The 19785-nt window shown below is 44.7% G+C and overlaps 1 protein-coding gene across 1 annotated transcript in view; it reads right to left on the bottom strand.

Annotated features, from left to right (window-relative positions):
- LOC146780368 (hydroperoxide isomerase ALOXE3-like) overlaps positions 1-14290 on the bottom strand; it is a 202061-nt gene extending 187771 nt beyond the window's left edge. Inside the window, exon 1 of the mRNA XM_085639758.1 lies at positions 13907-14290. Within this exon, the coding sequence (XP_085495884.1) occupies positions 13907-14053 (147 nt within the window). The 5' untranslated portion in view covers positions 14054-14290. The remainder of the gene's footprint in view (positions 1-13906) is intronic.
- Between the last annotated feature and the right edge of the window lie 5495 nt (positions 14291-19785).

Below are 19785 nucleotides of genomic sequence, written 5' to 3'. Positions count from 1 at the left end.
TCATCCAAACAAAATCACAATCTTTTTACTTTAGGGGCTAGAGTTGGAAGAGCCACAGGCCAATGTTGTGGATACCAGAGGTATGGGTTCCTGCCTAAAACCATAACCTTGTTTTGTCATCGTTCAGTTCAAGCGAGTTGCTTTCCATTCAGGAAGTAACTTGTCTTAGGTGACATGGATGGCATTTGGGTTGTGCCCCTGTGATGACAAAGAAAAACATTTGTGTCACAGCCCTCCACCACATCTGCAAGAGGGCAAACATATAGATTGAACATTGGGCTCAACGCAGACCCCTGGGATACACCTGAAGTCCAGGGACAAATCTGTGAGCTAGCATCTGATGAGAAGACTTGAAATGACCCATATTTCAAACAGCTAGGGTTGTTCCATCAAGACGCAATGTTGTCAGTCTATCCAATAGGATGAAGTGGGACACAGTATCAAAGGCCGTGCTGAGATTATAAGATCTGCCCTCATCCAGGAGCCATTTTACATGTTCCATGACTCCTAGAAGAGCAAACTCCCTACTGTGTCCAGCCCTAAAACCCAAATGGGAGTGAGGAAGTTGCTGGGATTCCACATAGGTGGTAAGCTGTGAGTTTGTGTGCTTTTCCAAATGACGGGCAGCAAGGAGATGGGTCTAAAATTAGCCCAGTTAGTTGGGTCAAGATTGGGCTTCTTTAAAAGAAGGATAATAGCATGTTTCCAGGACCATGGAACACAGCCCTCATGAAGTGATTAATTGAGCAGGTCTGCCACCAATTGCAATAAGTCGGGATCAAGAATCCCCAATTTAGCTGGAGGAAACGAGTCTAAGGGAGAGCCTGATTGTATTGTTTACAGGATGGACAGAGATCCAGAAAGGTCCAACTGAGGCCAGGACTCCATTTTCTGAGCAGGCCCTGCCATATCCTGACCAGCCTTAAGATTAATAGAAGGGAAATGCCAGATGACAATCAAAATCCTCATCTTGTATTCCTGCCCTGAGGGGAGGGGGGGGGGGGGTGCGGAAGACTGCAAATTGCGATTGAATATTCGTCCCCTTATCCACACAAAAAAAAAAGTATGCCAATTCTGTACATTGGGAGTGGGACAAAAGGCACAGGAGATAATTTGCTGGTGTCAGATACCACATTAAAAAGTCTCTCAGGGCAGTTCTGAGTAGAAGTAATTATTATCTGAATAATAAGATGCTTGTGCTGCTCTGCAGAATGCATGATATTTATTAATAGCCATTTTAGATTCAGCATTAGACTCTGGGTTTTATGTCTTTCTCCAGAGTCTCGAGACCCATGCAGCATTTCTCAGAATGAAGGTCATTAAACCAAGAGGCTGATATGAGAGTTGTCACCAAGAACTTAACTGTCAACGGAAGAACAGACTTTAGAGAGTTTCTAATCCAGTGGTCTATCAAAGACTGACCTGCTTCAACCTTCTACGTTAGGTCTGCTTTAGAGCTTCGAAGAAGTGCATTCAGAGCAGGGGAATCCAGTTTAAACCAATTCCTAAATTTGGTAATAGGTTTATACAGTTACTTCTCTCGCTTTTTGATAGTAAAGCAAGTCTATGTAGTGAACTAGAACTGAAAATTAATTTTAAAAAAGTACAATTACCTTTTCATTATTTACTATAATATTGCATATTTTAAGTAAACTACCATCGTAAACAGTTCAAATATAATATAGATAAAATTACTCTATTAATTTGCATGTTTAGGTCCGTCTTTCTATGTGTCACTGTAAGCATTAGTCTCTCACTGGGCATACTACCATGTCCATTACTGAGCTGCTCTGTATTGACCTATGTTTGATGTGACTACTTCTCTGGATGAAGTCCCATTCAGTACTTGGTTAGATATGTGAATGTGTGTACAAGTGCATCTACAGCAGTGCTATGAGATGGTTAATTAGTGTGCTAGTAGAAGACTGTTTTAGTAACCCTATGACTTCCTGTATGCGAGAGGTTGAGCGAATACCTCAGTGCTTGCATTAAGAATTAGAAGGTATGTAGATGTGTCTTCAAGTGCCTTTGATACTGCTAAATACATAAATAGCTTCAGAGTGAGAAGTGAATGCATAAGTCCATCCTCTCACTCTGTCTGGTTAAAAGATCGGCTCTGTTTTGAAAAAATATATAGGTCATTTGTATTATGGATGGTATACTTCATGTAGGACTTGGTGTATGGGATCTTCAAGTGCATGAGTAACATACTAAAACTCAAAAGGACATATCTCAAGTGTTTAAGCACAAAGCACCATGCTTTATGGCATACCTGTAGCGTATCTCAGAGGTCAGTTATTTGTACTAAACGTGGATTTAAGACTTGTCAAATTGCTTTCACCTGCCAAGTGAAGCTGGCAGTGAGTGTACAAACTCAGTCTGCACCAGTAGGCCTTTCCCATGTTTAAAACACTACATATTTAACTATGCCTAGCACTGTCATACTACATGTGACTCCGTATTAGTTTAAAGGGCATGTCTTATCTAAGCATATACAAACCCAACCTATAATCTACCATACCTATCTTTAAGTGTATCTAACAATTGATGGGCTAGCATCTCCATATCACTGCACCATCCAGGTACTTTTTGGACTTTAGCGATCACGCTTCTCATGTTCATGCATTATGTTCACCCACAGTGCAGGTTACTTTCAATTCTGAAACTTTTACTCCTCTTAAAATAGAAAAGAAAAAAAAAAATAGGACTACAAGTCCCAAAGCAAAACATTCTTCGCAAGCACCACATCATGTTTAGATAAGTAAAACCTGGCAGATGTTCTAATAAATTGTTAAGTACAAGTTTAACCCATAGAAAACAATTCTTTTACCAGCAATTTGAGCACACAGTAAAACAAGACATTGTTGACCAATCTCACACACCTAGTGTACACCTCACACAAACAGTAACAGTCTGACAATGATTCTTACTCGCCGTTTCATATGCATTGAAAACCACACTACCACTAATAAATCTGATGAAGTTTAAAAACATGTCTATATATTTCATACTTATCAATGCAACGAAAAAAAAAAAATTCAAAAGACAATGCAATCTACACACCTGAAAATGGTTTGTTGGTGAAATTGTTTTTTTGCTTTGGTTAGATCGATCCAATACTCTCAGGAAATATGAAAACTAAGCATAAGAATGACAGCACTCTCATTCAAAGCAATCATTAATGGCAGCCATTTGAACTTTGCACTCCGATAGTACAGAAGGCAGCAAATAATAAACATCTTTCACGTTTTAGTTTTGTGACGCAACCTTTGAATGGTTAGCATGCATCAACTCCTTCATACACTTTTATAAAGAAGCACAATATGGTAGGGTATAGGTGTATATTCGCAATCGTCGTGACAAATTCACACACAAAAAAAAAAAAGGGAGTCCAAAAACATATTTAGCATACTAATTGTATGACTTTAAAACTACAATACATTGTATTAGCAAATCCTCATCAGTAAACTAGACAGACTGTTGTGTAATAAACACCTCAAATTTCTGAAAACATACAACTCTATCATCCTTCTCTGAATGCACTCTTAGTAGAGTCTCCATAGCAACCCACTAGAACATGTAGATCACAGCACATTCTAGAGGGACCATACAAGTTACAAAATGAGCTGCAACAAGTGTGGTTAACATTAAAGAACTAAAAGCCTTTTTTATTTTTAGCAGAGGCAATCCGATCTAGTTACTGATTAATTGCAGACACTACCTAAATTTATTCACCTGCATATCCACAGTTTAACTTCCTTTCACTTTCTAAACAGTCTCATTTAGCACCAGCCTTCTCCTGTATGCTACTTCCCTTTAAGATGGTTAGTGTGGGGATTGAGGGCCACAGACATGTGTTTTGGACTAGAGAGTCTGTTAGAAAGAGTGGTATTGACACAACATATGCTTGGGTAAAGTGAACATCACTTGGAATGATCAGAGATCATTGAAGTGGCATCAATTTCTGCCTTTAGTTGAAAGCACTGGGATTGCAAACCCCCGACCTCATAATTGTGCACTGTGGTGGCAGTGACCTAGGCAGTGACTGAGGTAGGACAGGAAATCCTAGTGAAGGATACCTTTGCATAAATAATGACACTTTTCTCCTCACACGGTCTTAATGTACTCCAACAAATGCCAAAAGCAGAAATGGAAGTAGTCTAGTCAATTCTATCCACAGCCTGACAAAGCCAGGAAAATAAAATGTTAATAAAACAGTTTCTGCATTTCTCAGAGACCATAACCTGGGCTCTATCTACAACAATCTGCGTTTTGGCATGCATGGAATCTACAGAAATTATTGGAGTTCACTTCACAGACCAAGGGAACAGTGCGTTTCTCAGCAAAGTTAAACTCTGCATTCAGTCTTATGTGTAGCTGTCAAATACGCAAAATGAAGAGAAAAGGTTCTTCTCAGAGCCACCCTACTGCCAAAAATGTTGCTCATTTTCTTTATAAATATCTTATTTTCTCAAAAAGTGGGGCTATGACTCCATGCATGAGTTTGACATGTTGGCGATGTCATCAGTGAGGTCACTGACCATGTCATGAGTGATGTAAAGTGGGAGGTCATAAGCAGTGCCTTGCGGGCCCAAGTTATAGTTCACTCAGGTAACTATAAATGCGGAATTTCACTGGTTTTGTATGAGTGAATCCTGAGCCCAACTATAACGTCCTTGTAGCCTTTTGATTTTTTGTTCAGTGAATTTCCAAGTTTTTTTTAAATTCTATTTCCCAACAATGTCCCTGTAACATTGTTTTTTCAGTGAACTTCTAAGATTCAACTAAAAAGGTTTCCAATGCTATAACCTTAAAAATGTTCACACTGGATGTGTAAGTCTGTTAGTGGGTGAACGAGTGGATTTCTTAGTGGGAGTTTGAATGTGTCAGTGGGCATCTGAGATAGCCTAGGAGTATGAGAAAGTCTGAATGATTCTGTGAATACCTCTATGGGTTTGTCACTGGTTGTGTCAGAGCCTGTGTATGCCTGTGAGTGGAAGTACAAGTGGTGCTTTAACTCTTTGAGGGTTATCTTAGTGACTTTGTGGGTGTACAAGTGAGTGTCTGAGTCACGTTATTGTTTTTTGCGCATTTCCATACACAATATATTTTAAGACTAAAACCATGGTCTCTGCTTTTACAAGGAGAGGTCAGTTTAGAATACATTTGCCATACAGTTAAGTTCAGATTTTACTTGAAGGTTTTTCTAATGTAATCAGTTCTATTGAGAATGAGTTTTTTTTTTTAATATGCATTTTAGGAAGGTAGGATCCTTCTGCATGGGTACCCCCGCTTTTTGCCTGGTGTCAAGCTGTGTTTTCACTGGGAACCTGCTAATAAGGACCCCAGTCGATCTGATTTCTCCCTAAACTGTTGTGTTCAGTACCTGGGTACATCCCAGATTGGATACTGGGGTACCCTGGTCAGTCCCTAGTATATGGTGCCCATGTACCCAGGGCATAGGTACCCCAGAGGTCTTCCATGGGCTGAAGCATGCATTATGCCACCCATGAGAACCCATTCAAAATGGAACTACAGGCATGCCATTGCAGCCTGTGTAAGCTGGGTTGTCAGTGAAGCCGCCATATACTATATAGAGGGTTACCGTGTAAACGCACGATGACCCATCTCCAAAACTGCTGCAACGAACCCTATCATATTTGGTATCAAACATGTTGGAATGATGCCCCCTGGAAGAGCCCTCCGTCATGCTCTCAGTGTTCCCGGTGCCAGCTTTCTAGTCCCAGACAGCACAAAATGGTTGCTGCTGACCAGAGACATTACTGCCCTCTTGCTGCTGAGCCAAGCTCGAGCAGGGGTAGGCAGAAAAGGCATCCTGTTACATGGAGGTGTGACCACCTCCCGGACAGGATTTAGTGCATTAGGGCTGGGTGAGTGTGCTTGCCAGCACCTGAAAGTCTGCATGAGGGGCACATTTGGTATCCCTGTCCATAGTTCACTTCAAACCAGTTCTGGGAGCCATTGGCTACTGCTCTGGTGCGAAACTGGACTAGGACACAAAAGTAACCTCCCCCCTGTCCAGTCCCTCCCCTGGGAGGCCCACCTGAATCTTCCTAGCCCTTTCCATAAGGTATTACCTGGGTGTAGGTCCCTAGATTCGTCATGGGATAAGATTTAGAACTGAAACCGCTGCACTTCTACAGTCTGGGCACTCTGGACTTCGTTTGGGTCTGACTTAGTCTCACTTCCAGTCTGCTGCATTGTCTGTGCATCATACAGGAACCTTCCAAGGCCAGAGAAGCATCAAGGACAACTGAAGTAATATCCCGTGGAATGAAGGAGTCACTTACCTGCCTTTGCAGGCACCACAACGAAGATGACCAGTCTGCAGATCCTGAGCTCCTCTGGACTCCGTGGGCTCTGCAACATAGGTGGTGGTTTTCCTCAGCTCCCGAGGCCGGCTCTACCCTCTTACCAAGTTTGAGGCCAGTAGTCCTTGTGGGGGATGCAATAACAGAATCCCTGGGTACTGCTTCCCCTTTGAGGTAGCAAAGGCTTGTTGACATCTTTGCAAAAAGATCTTCGGGCTCCGAGTAGCTCCAACCTCGAGCACCTCCACAGACCTGAATGGTCAGCCACACTGCATCGTGTGCAATGTGGCCTGCATCTTTTGGTGAGTTGCTTGATGTCCTCCCGTGACTCTTGTGCCTTTGGCCCATGGGTCCAATTGAGGGTCACCTTGGTTTTCCTTGGGCTCCCCAGATTGCTCTGGACCTGCCCTGCTCGTGGGGAAGTCACGTGGACCTTGCTGGTACCTTCTTGACTTCCTGCATGGATTGCCTTTGCTAATGCATGTTGGTGCTCCCGCTGGACACTGACCCCTCACCACTCGACATCCTTTGTGGGACAGCTTGCATTTGGGTCCTGATTGTCCTCAGCATTGCCTGGTCCTAGCAGCTGCAGAGTTAAGGTCACCATCATCTTTCCTGAAGCGCCCAACATCGGAGGACATTTGTCTTCTAGGGCTCCTGGTCACTCACGAGTGACAGACTGTCGCCTCTGCTTTGAGGTACTCCTCTTCAAGAATCCACATTTGGATTCTTCTGGACACTTTCTCCTCTTCCAGCAGCGGCACTTTCCTGAAGTCCTCCATTGGGTTCGATGGCAGTTTCTGATGCCACTTCAGACCTAGGAACCCGGCTACCCTGGGACAAGTAACTTGGGTACCACGGTATGCACGGGTGGGGTGGCTCTCCAACCTTCTATCTTCCACAGGATTCCTTCAGGGTCCGCTGGCAAGGGCCCCCAATCTTTAAATTTCCAACTGCGACTTACATATAGACTTCTATGGAGCACGCAGTAGTGTTCTCACACTGCACTCGCTCTCCGTGGGGTCCCCATTAACATACCTTGGGTGGTTCTGTGGGTCCCCAGCAATTCTAACCATTTACTCAGTATATGGTTTAGTCTCCCCCTTGGGCCCACTGTGTATTAGTGCTATTTACTGTGATTTCTTTGCTAAAGTATTGTGTGCTTTGTGACTATCTCTGTGTAGGAGATCTTGTAACATACTAGAGTGTGTTATATAATAAATACATATTTGTATAGATACTTTGTGTGGTTCTTTTTCATTAAATCTATACAACATTGCATTCTGGTAAAACAAGCTGCTTTACACTCCTTCAAGACTGAGCCTGAAGGCTGCTCTCCACAGCTACCACTTGGATAGATATCTAAGGTTGTCTGATAACTCCTAAATCACCACATATGTGTGTAATGAGTAAACAAACCTGCTTTGTTTATTGAAAGAAATTTCTCATGTGTTTTTGTATGTGCTGCAAGTAGAATCAAAGTCAATAAGTATCAGCATGTCTTGCCCTAAGCCCCGCCCACTCGCAATATTTAAATGAGTACCTGCACTATTTCCCTCTCATATAAAGCACTGGTTTCTAGAGTCTACTAATCGTGCCGAGTGCGAAAGGTAAAGAGTATAGCGCTTTCATAAAGTGCTATTGCAATCATTTTTTTTTATTTTAGCGTATCTATAGAGGCTTCTTACTAAGGTATGCTGCGGTTTACACCCCTGCCGGGTTCTAGTTAGCCATCAAGTAGAAACGCCCTCCTACCGGGAAAGGACGAACTCACTTTAGTACTCTGTGGTGGCGATTAATACGTGTATCATATGTAAATTAAGTACTCAAAAAATTCCGTCCATATAGATTAGTGATTGAAAGTTGAATAAATAGTTTTTCATTCTCAATATTCCTCCTTCATATAATGCTTCTCATGTAGTAAACAGAATACCGAATCACATTGACTCCCCGATGCATTTCGGGTCTTTGCCCTTCGTCAGGGAAAATTTCCTGCTTCAGTCACCGTTCTAGCGCGTGTAGCATGAATGTAAACAGGGGTTCTAGTTAGTAACATACCCAGAATGTTTTCTTATTTAAAAAACTCTGGTTCTAACAGTTGAGGACGCCAACCGCTGTGTCACAAATAATAGACATGCCAGCACTGGCAGCTGACGCTTAAAAGTAAGCCGCTCGTGAAGAGGCTAATACTGGTTTATTACTCTCTAAAACTGTCCTTATCAGTCTAAGTCACTTCTTTTTTATCAAAGCAGAAAAAGCAATGACTTTGGACAAGTTCCCAGAACTGGCATGTAACGTGGAAAACAACTACCCATAACTGGTCTGTAACCCGAACTGCACACTGCCTATCTCCGAGCAGCTGAGCAAACTGGCCGTGGATGCTTGAACCAGGAGGCAATAAACCACATTTAATAATAAAAAAAAAAACCTACATGGCAAAGTCAGGATGGAAGATTGCAAGGTTTATGACAGGAAAAGAGGTTTAGTTTTATTGCTAAACTGTCAATTCTCATTCATACATAAACTTGAAACGATTTTACATCCATATAATGCAGTGTCCTGCTATGTAAGCAAAGAATCAATTTTAATTGGGTCTCAAAATCAGTTTATTGTCTGCACGCATTGCCATGCCCTTCAGCTGTGATCACGACTGGGCATACACAGTTGAAATGGCTCTACTGGAGAGAACCTGAACTACCCTTTTTCAGACACAAAGAACAGAACAAGGTGCCTGTATGCTCTCCTGAGTAAATTCAATTAATAAATAAATGTCAGATATCCCGGGAATGCGGTATGTGCAAATCATTTTATTTAAGCAAATCCACAGACAACATTGCTTCCTACTCAAAATTATATATTTAAAGAAAAGGCAAAAAACTAGCAAATACATCAGTATTCACTAAAGTGTTTCCTCCGATACCTCCTGTAATGTTCTTAGCCAGTACTACATTGGTTAAAACATCACAGGAATGCAGCTCATAGTCACTTAGGATACAGAACAGAGACCAGCAGCACCTTCAGAGAATCCAATAAAGTACTCCCACACAGATAGCAGTGGAAATGTTATCGATTTCACCCATGAAATCGAACAATACCTGGTTTTAATGTTTTCATCATCTTAAAATGAGTCACTGTAAACATCGAGGAGCTAAAAAAATATTTCATTTGGTTAATGTTAAAATGTTCATGTAAAAAAACCAAATCTCAATCAGAACAGTGGGCTTGGCTTTTAATTGAAAAAAAGAAAAATCAACAAACATCAAATACATAATGCCCTCTATGACAACTTCAATGAACCAATGACAGACTACACCCCACTTCCCGATGCCACCAACATGACAACCATCACAACCTGGGAACCCGCCACCGTCAAACATCACTGCCACCATGAAGAAAACCCACTCAGGAGCCCCTACAGACCCCTGCCCACCTCACACATTCCACAGGTCCGCCGCCACCATCGCACCCGAGCTAGGTCAGACCATCAACGCCTCCTTCATGTCCGGCCTCTTCCCAGACGACTGGAAGCGGGCGGAGGTTAAACCCCCTCCTCAAGAAACCCACGGCCGACCCCACCGACCTGAAAAACCTACCGAACCATCTCTCTCCTCCCTTTCGTGGCGAAAGTCACTGAGAGACTCGTGAACGCCCAGCTGTGCACCTTCATCAAAGAGTACTCCATCCTAGATACCTTTCAGTCCTGTTTCCAGAGCAACCACAGCACCGAGACCACCCTCCATGCATCCACGGACGACATCCACATGCTACTAGACAAGGACACACAGCGGCCCTCATCCTCCTGGACCCATCCGCAGCATTCAACACCATCTCTCACCACACACTTGCAACCAGACTTCACGACGCAGGGATACAAGGCGCCGCCCTAGACTAGAGCCAATCCTTCCTCTCCGGCAGAACCCAGAGGATTAGACTCCCTCCCTTCCTCTCCGAACCCACCGACATCAACTTTGGCATACCCCAAGGATCTTCACTAAGCCCCACGCTCTTCAACATCTACATGGGCCTCCTCACCGCCATCGTCAGACAGCAGGGACTCCTCATTGTATCCTATGCCGACGACACCCAGCTCATCCTTTCACTCACAAAGAATACAGAGGACACCAGACTCTGCTTCCAGGAAGGGATGAAGAATGTGGCAGACTGGATGAAGGAAAGCTCAACTCAGAGAAGACAGAGGTCCTCATTCTCGGACCCTGCACCTCTGCTGTGATGACTCTTTGTGGCCCTCCGCCCTCGGAAAGCCTCCCACCCCTACGGACCACGCACGTAAACTCAGCATCATCCGGAACTCCTCCCTCCCCATGAACCGCCAGATAATCGCTGTTGCCTCCACCAGCTTCAACTGCCTGTGCATCCTCCGCAAGACCTTCAAATGGATCCCCCCAACTGCAGAAAGACCGTCACCCACACACTCATAACCAGCAGATTGGACTACAGCAATGCCCTATACGCCAGTTTCAACAGAACTCTTCTACACAGACTCCAAACCATCCAGAATGCCGCCACCACACTCGTCCTCAGGACTCCATGCCACGAACACATGACCCAACACCTACGAGACCTCCACCGGCTCCCCGTCAAAAAGACAGTCACCTTCAAACTGCTCACCCACAAATCCCTCAACAACATCGGACCCAAATACCTCAACGAGAGAGTATCCTTCCGCGTACCCAAGAGGAACCTCAGCTCTGCCGACCTCGCCCTGGCCTCTTGCATCTGCAGAAACAGGTGGGAGAGCCTTCTCCTACATCACAGCAAAGACCTGGAACGAGCTCGCCATGAACTTCAGACACTCCCAGACCCTGCACACGTTCAGGAAGGACCTCAAGACTTGGCTCTTCGGATCCAGAGCTGCCGCCACCCCCCCCCCCCCCAACGGCGCCATGAGACCCTCACAGGTGAGTAGCGTGCTTTATAAACCCCGATTGATTGAAGATACAAGCAGGGTAGATCGATGAAACTGTAGTTGTGAACAAAATTCACAAGAGCTGTACTCGCCTCGCATCCCCCAAACCCTATATCCCATTAAAAAAATGTTTTGTATATTGCAAAAATTGGCTCAATGGCATTCGAGCAATTTGCAGAAGTACCGGATTACATTACACAAGATAACTATCATTCATCTCATAGGCCACATTGGTAAATAAAGCACTTCTTTCTGTATGTAAATTTGGATTTCACTGACCTCAACAATAAACCCATGTAGGTTGCAGGACAAAGGGAAGTAGCAAAATCAAAATACAACTTTGTTCGTAGCTGAAACATAAAATCCACAAATATTATTTAAGCGGAGCCTTTCATTGAATTTTTCAAATTTCATTTTCCAAACCCTCCTTTTGTGAAAAGAAATGGCAGCTATAACTAATTTTGGGGAACCTTTGGGCAATTACTTTATCAGATTTAAAAAAATAAGCAAATGAACAACAGATTTTATATAATGTGTTCCTTCTATTTTAAATGTAAACAAAATTGCTGGGAAAATGTACACCAAACCAAATTAAAGACATGCACCAAACGTCTCATTTCATGGCGAGCTGTGATGGCTGCAGTTTTTTCTCTCTTGCTTCCAACAAAATTCCCTGCGGACTTTGAAAATCATACACTTTTGTTCTCCCTTTATAACTCTTCCTTACACCACTTCCATTGACCGAAAAGCTTTACTGGAACAAATTTAGGTGAAGAAGTATGGTTTTGGGAAATATGCATTAAGTTTTAAGCAATTTAAAAATGTTGCCCCTTAAAAACATTAAAAAAAAAAAAAAAAAAAAAAGAAAATTGAACTTTCACTACATTGTATTACTGCTCTAGCATCTGGGACTGTAAGCACATAGATTTTACAATAGGACATAATTTTACCTAAACTTTTAAGGGCAAGAACTATTACTTTGCACATCATATTTGACAAAGCTATATAGTGTATTTTCTAGGGTGGGTGTTGGATGTCTACAGATAAATAGCAGAGTACTAGTCCACGGACACCATCATATAAACCGTACAGAAGTGTCATCTGATAGGCAGGTATACATGCAATTCACCATCTTCCTTAGTTACTGTGCTGCCTCCCTCTTCTGCCATTGAATACAAACCCCTCAGTTCGTTCCTGTTTGAGGGTAAAGGGGAAGGAGTACCTGCACTTCTACATTTCCATTGCAAGGACTGGAAACAACGAGCAGTTTCTTCTTCACAATGAAGTGCATTGTATTATGTTAGTTATGTTACTACTCCTTTTATGTTTTTTGTTTTTAAGCGGTGCGTGGCACGGCTCTCAGCTGTCTTCAATAGGTTTTGAAGCACTACTCTGATGTCTAAACGGAGGGTTGCTGCATGGTTCTGCTATGCGCACACCAATTAAGGGAGGATCAGTGTGCAAGGGTTATACCGGGTCTGGTGGCTCAGTGGATTAATTAGTCTACTGCAGGGGCCTGTGTTCGACCTCATGGTCACAGGTTCAAATCCCGGCAGATCCACTCAGCCTTTCATTAATCTGAGGTCGATAAAATGAGTTGGGTAACAACAAACATCTGTTATTCAGTGCCAAGATACCCGTAGTGGTGAACATGCGCTCTACAAATACACTTGTTATACTAGTGGAGTTGTATCCCTTGTATGTGTGCTGTGTTCTTCATTACTTGTTCTTTTGTATAGTTCATCTTGCGTGATTATTTAACATGGTTGCTTCTGTGAAGTGCTGCTTTTTCTGTGAAGTGCTGCTTTTCATATGTTGGTGTTCATTATCCACATAGTGCCACCTCACACAATTCAACACCAACCCATATATTTCATCTCAACACCACAACACACCCCATAGATCCAATCCACACCACAGTTGTCACATCATAACACAAAATTCAACAGCACACCACACACTCTCCTACATACTACTCCAGAACACAAAATACTATTCCACAGAATTCCACTCCGTAACACACAATCCCAATGTACACAATTCCAGTACATTCTATACCACATAATTGCTATCTACATAATTCTACTACATACCATGCCACATATTTCCACTACACAAAGCCACTGCACAACTAACAATTCTAATCCTAACCACATAATTCCACTATACACCACATACATACACTCCATAACACATAGGTAAAATACATTGTCATTTACAATGCTAATAGCTCTCTAGCTTATTCAAATGCAGGACTTATTACATTGGCAATGCTTGTTCAGGTAGAAATCCATAACTGTGGTGCAGAAGGGCCTCTCAAAAGTCTGGGCCCTGATGCTATTGAACCCGTTACACAATTTATAGACAGTCCCCGAGAACGGCAAAACCGTTTAATGAGAAAAGAAGAGACATGAGGCTGTTAATCCGAGAGAGACAGATGGAAAGATGGAATTCTGAAAACAAGAGCATCATATCGAAGAGCCAACGCCCCGCTGTTCTCGCGCCACCTGCGATGGTGAACAACGACTACATTTCGTCCCGCTCTGCAATGGCGGCTGCAGCGAAATACATTCTCTATAAGCCGCCAACATAACTTACAGCCCCCCGCCTCATTCCTGTGCTCGCGCTCGGCTCCTCCGCTACTCACCGCTCCTGGAAGAAAGTCCTTGCCGTAGTTGTCCAGCGCGCTCTTGGCCCCCACCTCCTGCAGGCCCACCAGGGTGATGGAGATGCTATCAAAGGTCCCGGCTAAGAGAAAAGCGCCCGTCTCCACCTTCACCTTGTAAAGAACCATGTCTGCGCGCGCCTTCAACACCCCCGTCCCACCTGATTTCCTCACTCTGACCTTCCGTCCAGTTCAGCTGTGGTGAGTGATTCCAGCACCCTGCCTTTTCTTCTCGGGGGAGGGCGGGACCGGCATCATCCCCAGGCCTCGTCCATCAGTTCAAGTGAGCGCATGAGCCGGAGACTTCATTTCAAACAACTATTGTTAGCAGCCAACCGAAGGGGGTTCCTTGCTTGCGTTGTGGCCGATGGATACCTTGCTATGGCACTAGCCCTCTCTGAACGCCCCTTTATTTCTAGAGTTCTTCCATTCTTTCAAAAATTACGTTGAGGTAACTTTTGTGCCTGACACAAAAACTAATCGTCCTGCAAGAAAACCAAGTTCGGGTTTAACCCCCCCGCCCCCCCCGCCCGCTTTTTCCCCCCAACAACAAATGCATTCTGGGACCTGAAGTTTTCGTTTTACCACTGTCAGTTCAATAAAAAATAAAAAAAATCCTGACATGCAAAATATTTCTAGTTATAGTAAAAAAGATTCCAAAATGACTCCAGTCTCGAGGTTATCTTTCACAATTTATAGTTTTCATGTGTGTTAGTTGAATTGTATCAACTAAGGCGGTCCAGGACTGCAACTCCCAGAATGCAACGGCTGTTTAACAAAAACCTTGGCTGGCGCGCCTCGTCCTTAGAGATGTAGACTCATCAGTTAACTTTACTAAAACCAGAACTGGCCGAAGAGCTGAAGGTGTCTTTCATGATGAAGACTCCAGTAGGAGCGGGGCTATGAGATGGTTCCTGTGTTGGTGCGCCTGTTGGAGGGTTTTCTGATCGGGGCGAGAGTGTTGCCGCAGTTGTCGATCCATTGTCTGAAGTTGCGGGCTGCTGCAGCGGTTTCGGAGGGCTCGGGTGGAGGGTCTCGGGCTAGTGTGGTGATGAGCTGATCCTCAGTTACTTTTTTCCAGTTGCTGTGAGGGATGCATTGAGGTTGGTTGTGTGTGGTGTGTTTCTCGAAGGAGAAGTGGATGCAGTGGTGGTAGATCCAGTGGAGTTCAGTGGTGTGGCTGAAGGTGACCTGGTTGCTGGCGGAGAAGATGGGGTTGAGCGTGTGTCCGGTGGAGTGGGTGGGTGTCGTGATGAGCTGTTTGAGTCCGAGGTTGTCAATCAGTGTTGTGGAGTTTTTGTCGTTGGCGTTCTCATGGTGGAAATTCAGGTCTCTGAGGAGGATGTAGTTTGTGGAGGCGACGGCGTGTGTGCCGATGAGATCTGCGATGGATTCGCTGAACTGTGGTCGGGGTCCTGGCGGTCTGTAGATGAGGGTTCCTCTGAGGGTGGTGTTGTGGTTGACGGGGATCTGTAAGTGGAGGTGTTCGGCCATGCTGAGGGCTTCTTCGGGGTTGGTTGAGATTTTGATGGTGTTCCTGTGGATGATGGCGATTCCTCTTCCTGGTTTGTTGTTGTTCCGGTCCCTGCGTGTGATCTTGTAGCCGTCCGGGATGGCTATGTTTATGTCCGGTGCCGAGGAGGTATTTATCCAGGTCTCCGTCAGGAAGGCGACGTCCAGGGCGGAGGAGTCAAGCAGGTCCCAGAGTTCGACGGCGTGCTTGCAACTGAGATGGGTGTGGCCTGCGGTTTTGGTATGGGCAAGACATGCTGGTGTGCGCCGGCTGGTGTAGCTGCAGTTTCGGCAGGTGAAGAGTCTGTGGGTGAGTTTCGGCTGGCGTTGAGTGCGTGGAGGGTGTTGGCGTCGTTGCAGCGTCTGGTATTGTGGGGGTCGCGGGGGCCAGGGAGTCTGGCGCTGAGCGCGGTCCAGGCAGGGATGGGCGCAGATGGGCTTACCTTAGGTGCGCCTTCGGCGTGCCAGCGGCGCGACCACGCAGCGGTCGGTATTTGTAGGGGAGGCAGGAGCAGGGGAGAAGGGTGGGGTCAGCGACGGCGAGGGTGGGAAAAACGGAGAACAGTGAACAACAGAGGGCACAGCTGCCCTAAACTACAAAATACAAGCTAAAAATAATGGGCACAGTACAGTACAAAGGGTGACAAAATCACACACTACCAGTCACACTGTGGCAGGGCAAATACAGTTCAGTGAAGGAAACAGCACACACTACCAGTCACACTGCAGCAGGACAATACAAACCAGTGGGCTCAGGGAGGGCTCGAACCCTGCAGCGAACGGCTGGCAGGCTTCAGGACGAGGCGAGTACAGCGGAGCTGCCTGGGAGAGTGAGATCCTGGGACCGAGGTTGGAGGACTCGCACATGCTCCCCGCAGCGGCCGGCACTTGTAGGGGACGGGGGAGGGACGAGCAGTTGGGAGGCGAGAGCGGGGTGGAGGGGCAGGCCCCTCTGAATAATGTGGTCTAAGTCTGTCGAGGGGCACAACTGAAAAGAGGTGCAAAGACTGAACAATTTCCTCACCCATGTCGTGGAATGACTCGGTGCAATAAGGCCAGAGATAGATAAAACAATGCAAAAGGCTGGTTTTAGGGATATTTAAACATAGACTAACTCGGTGGCCATATGGGGAAGGGTAGCTCCACTGGTGCTACGTGTGACACAGTATTAGTCAGTGGGTGGGCTAATGCATATCATATTGAAATATGACTCGATGAGGTAAAGCGAGACCTAAACACAGCAGTACAAGAAGCAGGTTATTTGGACACTTAAATTTGGTCAACACTGAGACCGTGTTTGGGAGCAGTAAATCTATCAATACTACATGGGAATAAATAATAGTCCAAGGGGCAACTAATCCCAGATAGAAACTACAGAGCACAAGTGGGATTAGTGCTGTGTAATAACTCAAGCACAATGAATGTAGAGCACTGAAAGAAGCTGGTGTTGAATAACAAAGGACTGGTTGGTGAAACATGTAATTTCCTTATTACGCATCCCCCAAGGATATGAGGGAATAACACCTGGGGAATGTATCCTATAATATAGGGAAGCAGAGTCCGAGTGGAAATTATAATGTGCATGCGCTCAACGCTGACTATGATAACCGGTGCATTACAATGACAACAAGAGAGGAGTAGAGCAGATTGAACAGGTTCAGAGGAGTGGTTACACTTTCAATTTGTGGCATGGGATCTCATTATTCATACTATTTGTGTAGAAAGGTGGAAAATCCTGCGTTGTTCCATTTCAAAGAGTTTTTTCTTCTGCCAAGATGTGTTCGTTTCCAGCAAAGTCAAAGCATATCAAGAGTGCGGTGGTGGTCAATGAAATGTGCCCACATTTTGGTAGTGTTTCTTTGTCATCGGATATTGCTCCTGTGTTCAATTATCCGGGTCTTGACTGCTCGTGTGATCATGCCAATGTATCTCAGGGAGCATGGACATTCATAAGGTATATGCATGGGTGTAGGACCTCTGTAAAACACTGAGCTCTTCCTTCCCTCCTTTGATTTATAGATCTATGTACGGCAGCTGAGTCATGGGATTTCAGTACACCTTCCTATTTTCACAGCACGGATGCACTGTGACACCCACACATAGAGCTTACATTACCTGATTAGACTTATTTCATCAGCTTACACCATCAAGCTCACTTTCTGATCTCCCTTTCTCCAACGCAAGGTCTTAGTTTCAACAATGACATAGTAGCTGAAATATTGCGAGCCCCATCACTATTGGGCAATGATAGGAATGATCCGTCAGGGAGTAGAACTGATGACTAGAATTCAGTTTCAGCCCAGAAGAAACTACAGAATATGATTGCACTCCACGGTGCATTGATGATAGAGTACTTACGCACTAACATAGTCCCGAATGGCTCTTGGTCACAACAGCACCATGTATCTTCTTGGAAGACATTGGTTTCTGACGAGAATGGTCACAGATCACGAGTGAGTGCACAAACGACTGGTTAATACTCATCATTAACACAGCCAAACGCCTACCTGATGACCTATTGATAAAGATGTCAGCAGCTGAGAACAATTTAAAAGCAGGCATCAATATTTCCTCTCGCAAGAACAAACTCGCTGAAATCAACTCGAAAATGGAGGAACACAAAGACCACCTGATGTGACAGAAGATCAGTAAATTACAAAACAATATCAAAAGGTTTGACAAAGAGAAGTTCTACCCATGCATTAGAGAAGATCTCCAAGCTCCAGGAGGCGACAGCTCCTCTGATGGAGGTTCTACTAATAGCCGCCCACGGCAGGGTTCATTCAGCAGCTCCTCGAGCAGTGGAAGCTGGAACAGCACAGAAACAACAGAGGACATCCACCACAACCTATGTTTGGGTTTCCAATGGGCCTCTTCTTTAGACACTAACCATTTTGGAACCCAAAGTTTCAAATGCCCCAGCCACATTTACCTCCCCTCTACCAACACAACTCCAACCAGCAACCTTTTTTAGGAAAAGGAAGGGACAGGGGCAGAGGCAGAAGAAGAGGAGGTCACAAACGTGTCCAGTAGCACGACCAGCCAGAACCCCAGTCTCTACTGCAAATGGAGCTCAGGAGCAAGAATAAACTACGAAGCTAGTGGTGAATCTTTTTCTCAAGGTGTTGATCCCGAGTGAACAAAAAGTGTTAGAAAGAGGCCTTGGGTTTGTACTCATCCCCCAAGAAGATCCTTTTCGACTAACCGAAGAACTACATGGATTCTTTAGGAAATTGAGACTCAGTGCCTACTTCCAGGACAAAGAACCAAACATTGAAGAGGACACAGGCCTTAGAGGCCCTTCTAAGTTTACCCCACATGAGGGGATGACACCGTATGAAATCCTGGCTTTCAAGCAAGCTGTCATCAAAGACATACAAGAAGGCAATTCCGCAATTTCACATCCCAGGAAAGGAAAGCCATTAAGCTATTTACTGATGATGATTCTTCATCATAAAACCGTCAGACAATGGGGGAGCAATTGTCATTCTACAGTCTACAGATTACAATAATGAATGCCTACGCCAACTGTCTGAGGAAAGATACTACAGATGCATCACCATCGATCCAACAGACACTCTTTCAACTAGGATAAAGACCCTTGTAGATTCAGCTGAATCAAAGAGCTAGATATCGTAAAATGAAGCAAGGTTCCTGGTTAACAAATCCAAGGATTCTTTATTTTGACATCCTACCAAAGATTCACAAAAGGGACCCTACCGCCTACTGGTCACCCCATTGTCTCAGGAATAGGATTTCTCTTGTAACCTCTGTTAGACCTAGCACCATTGGCTTGCGTCTCCCTTCCATTTTTTGCTGTTGCCTCCTGTGTTTTTGCTCTGTTTTTGCTGGGCTAGATGCTTTTGACACTTTGCCACTGCTGTTCAATGCCAAAGTGCAAGTGCTCCCTGTGTAAACTGTTGTTATGGATTAGTGATTCCATGATTGGCTGATTTGATTTACTTGTCAGACCCTAGTAGAGAGCACCGTGTGTGCCCAGGGCCTTTAAATCAAATGCCGCTGGTGGGCTTGCAGCACTGATTGTGCCACCCACAGAAGCAGCCTGTAACATGTGACTCAGGCCTGCCATTACAGAGCCTGTGTGCAGTATGGAACTACCATGTCGACTTGGCAAGTGCACACACTTGCCAGTCCCTACACCTTCCCTTTTCTACATGTTAGTCACCCCTAAGGTAGGCCCAAGGTACCCCTGTGGGCAGTGTTCATTGTATGTGAAAGGTAGAACATGCCCTGATGTGTGTGGCATATCCTGATAGTGAAATACTGCCAATTTCGTTTTTCACTATTGCAAGGCTATCTGTTCCTATAGGCCAGAATGGGCATTTAGT

The sequence above is a fragment of the Triturus cristatus genome, chromosome 12 (assembly GCF_964204655.1).
Source record: "Triturus cristatus chromosome 12, aTriCri1.1, whole genome shotgun sequence".
NCBI lineage: Eukaryota > Metazoa > Chordata > Amphibia > Caudata > Salamandridae > Triturus > Triturus cristatus.
This window is presented reverse-complemented; position numbering and strand designations above follow the sequence as displayed.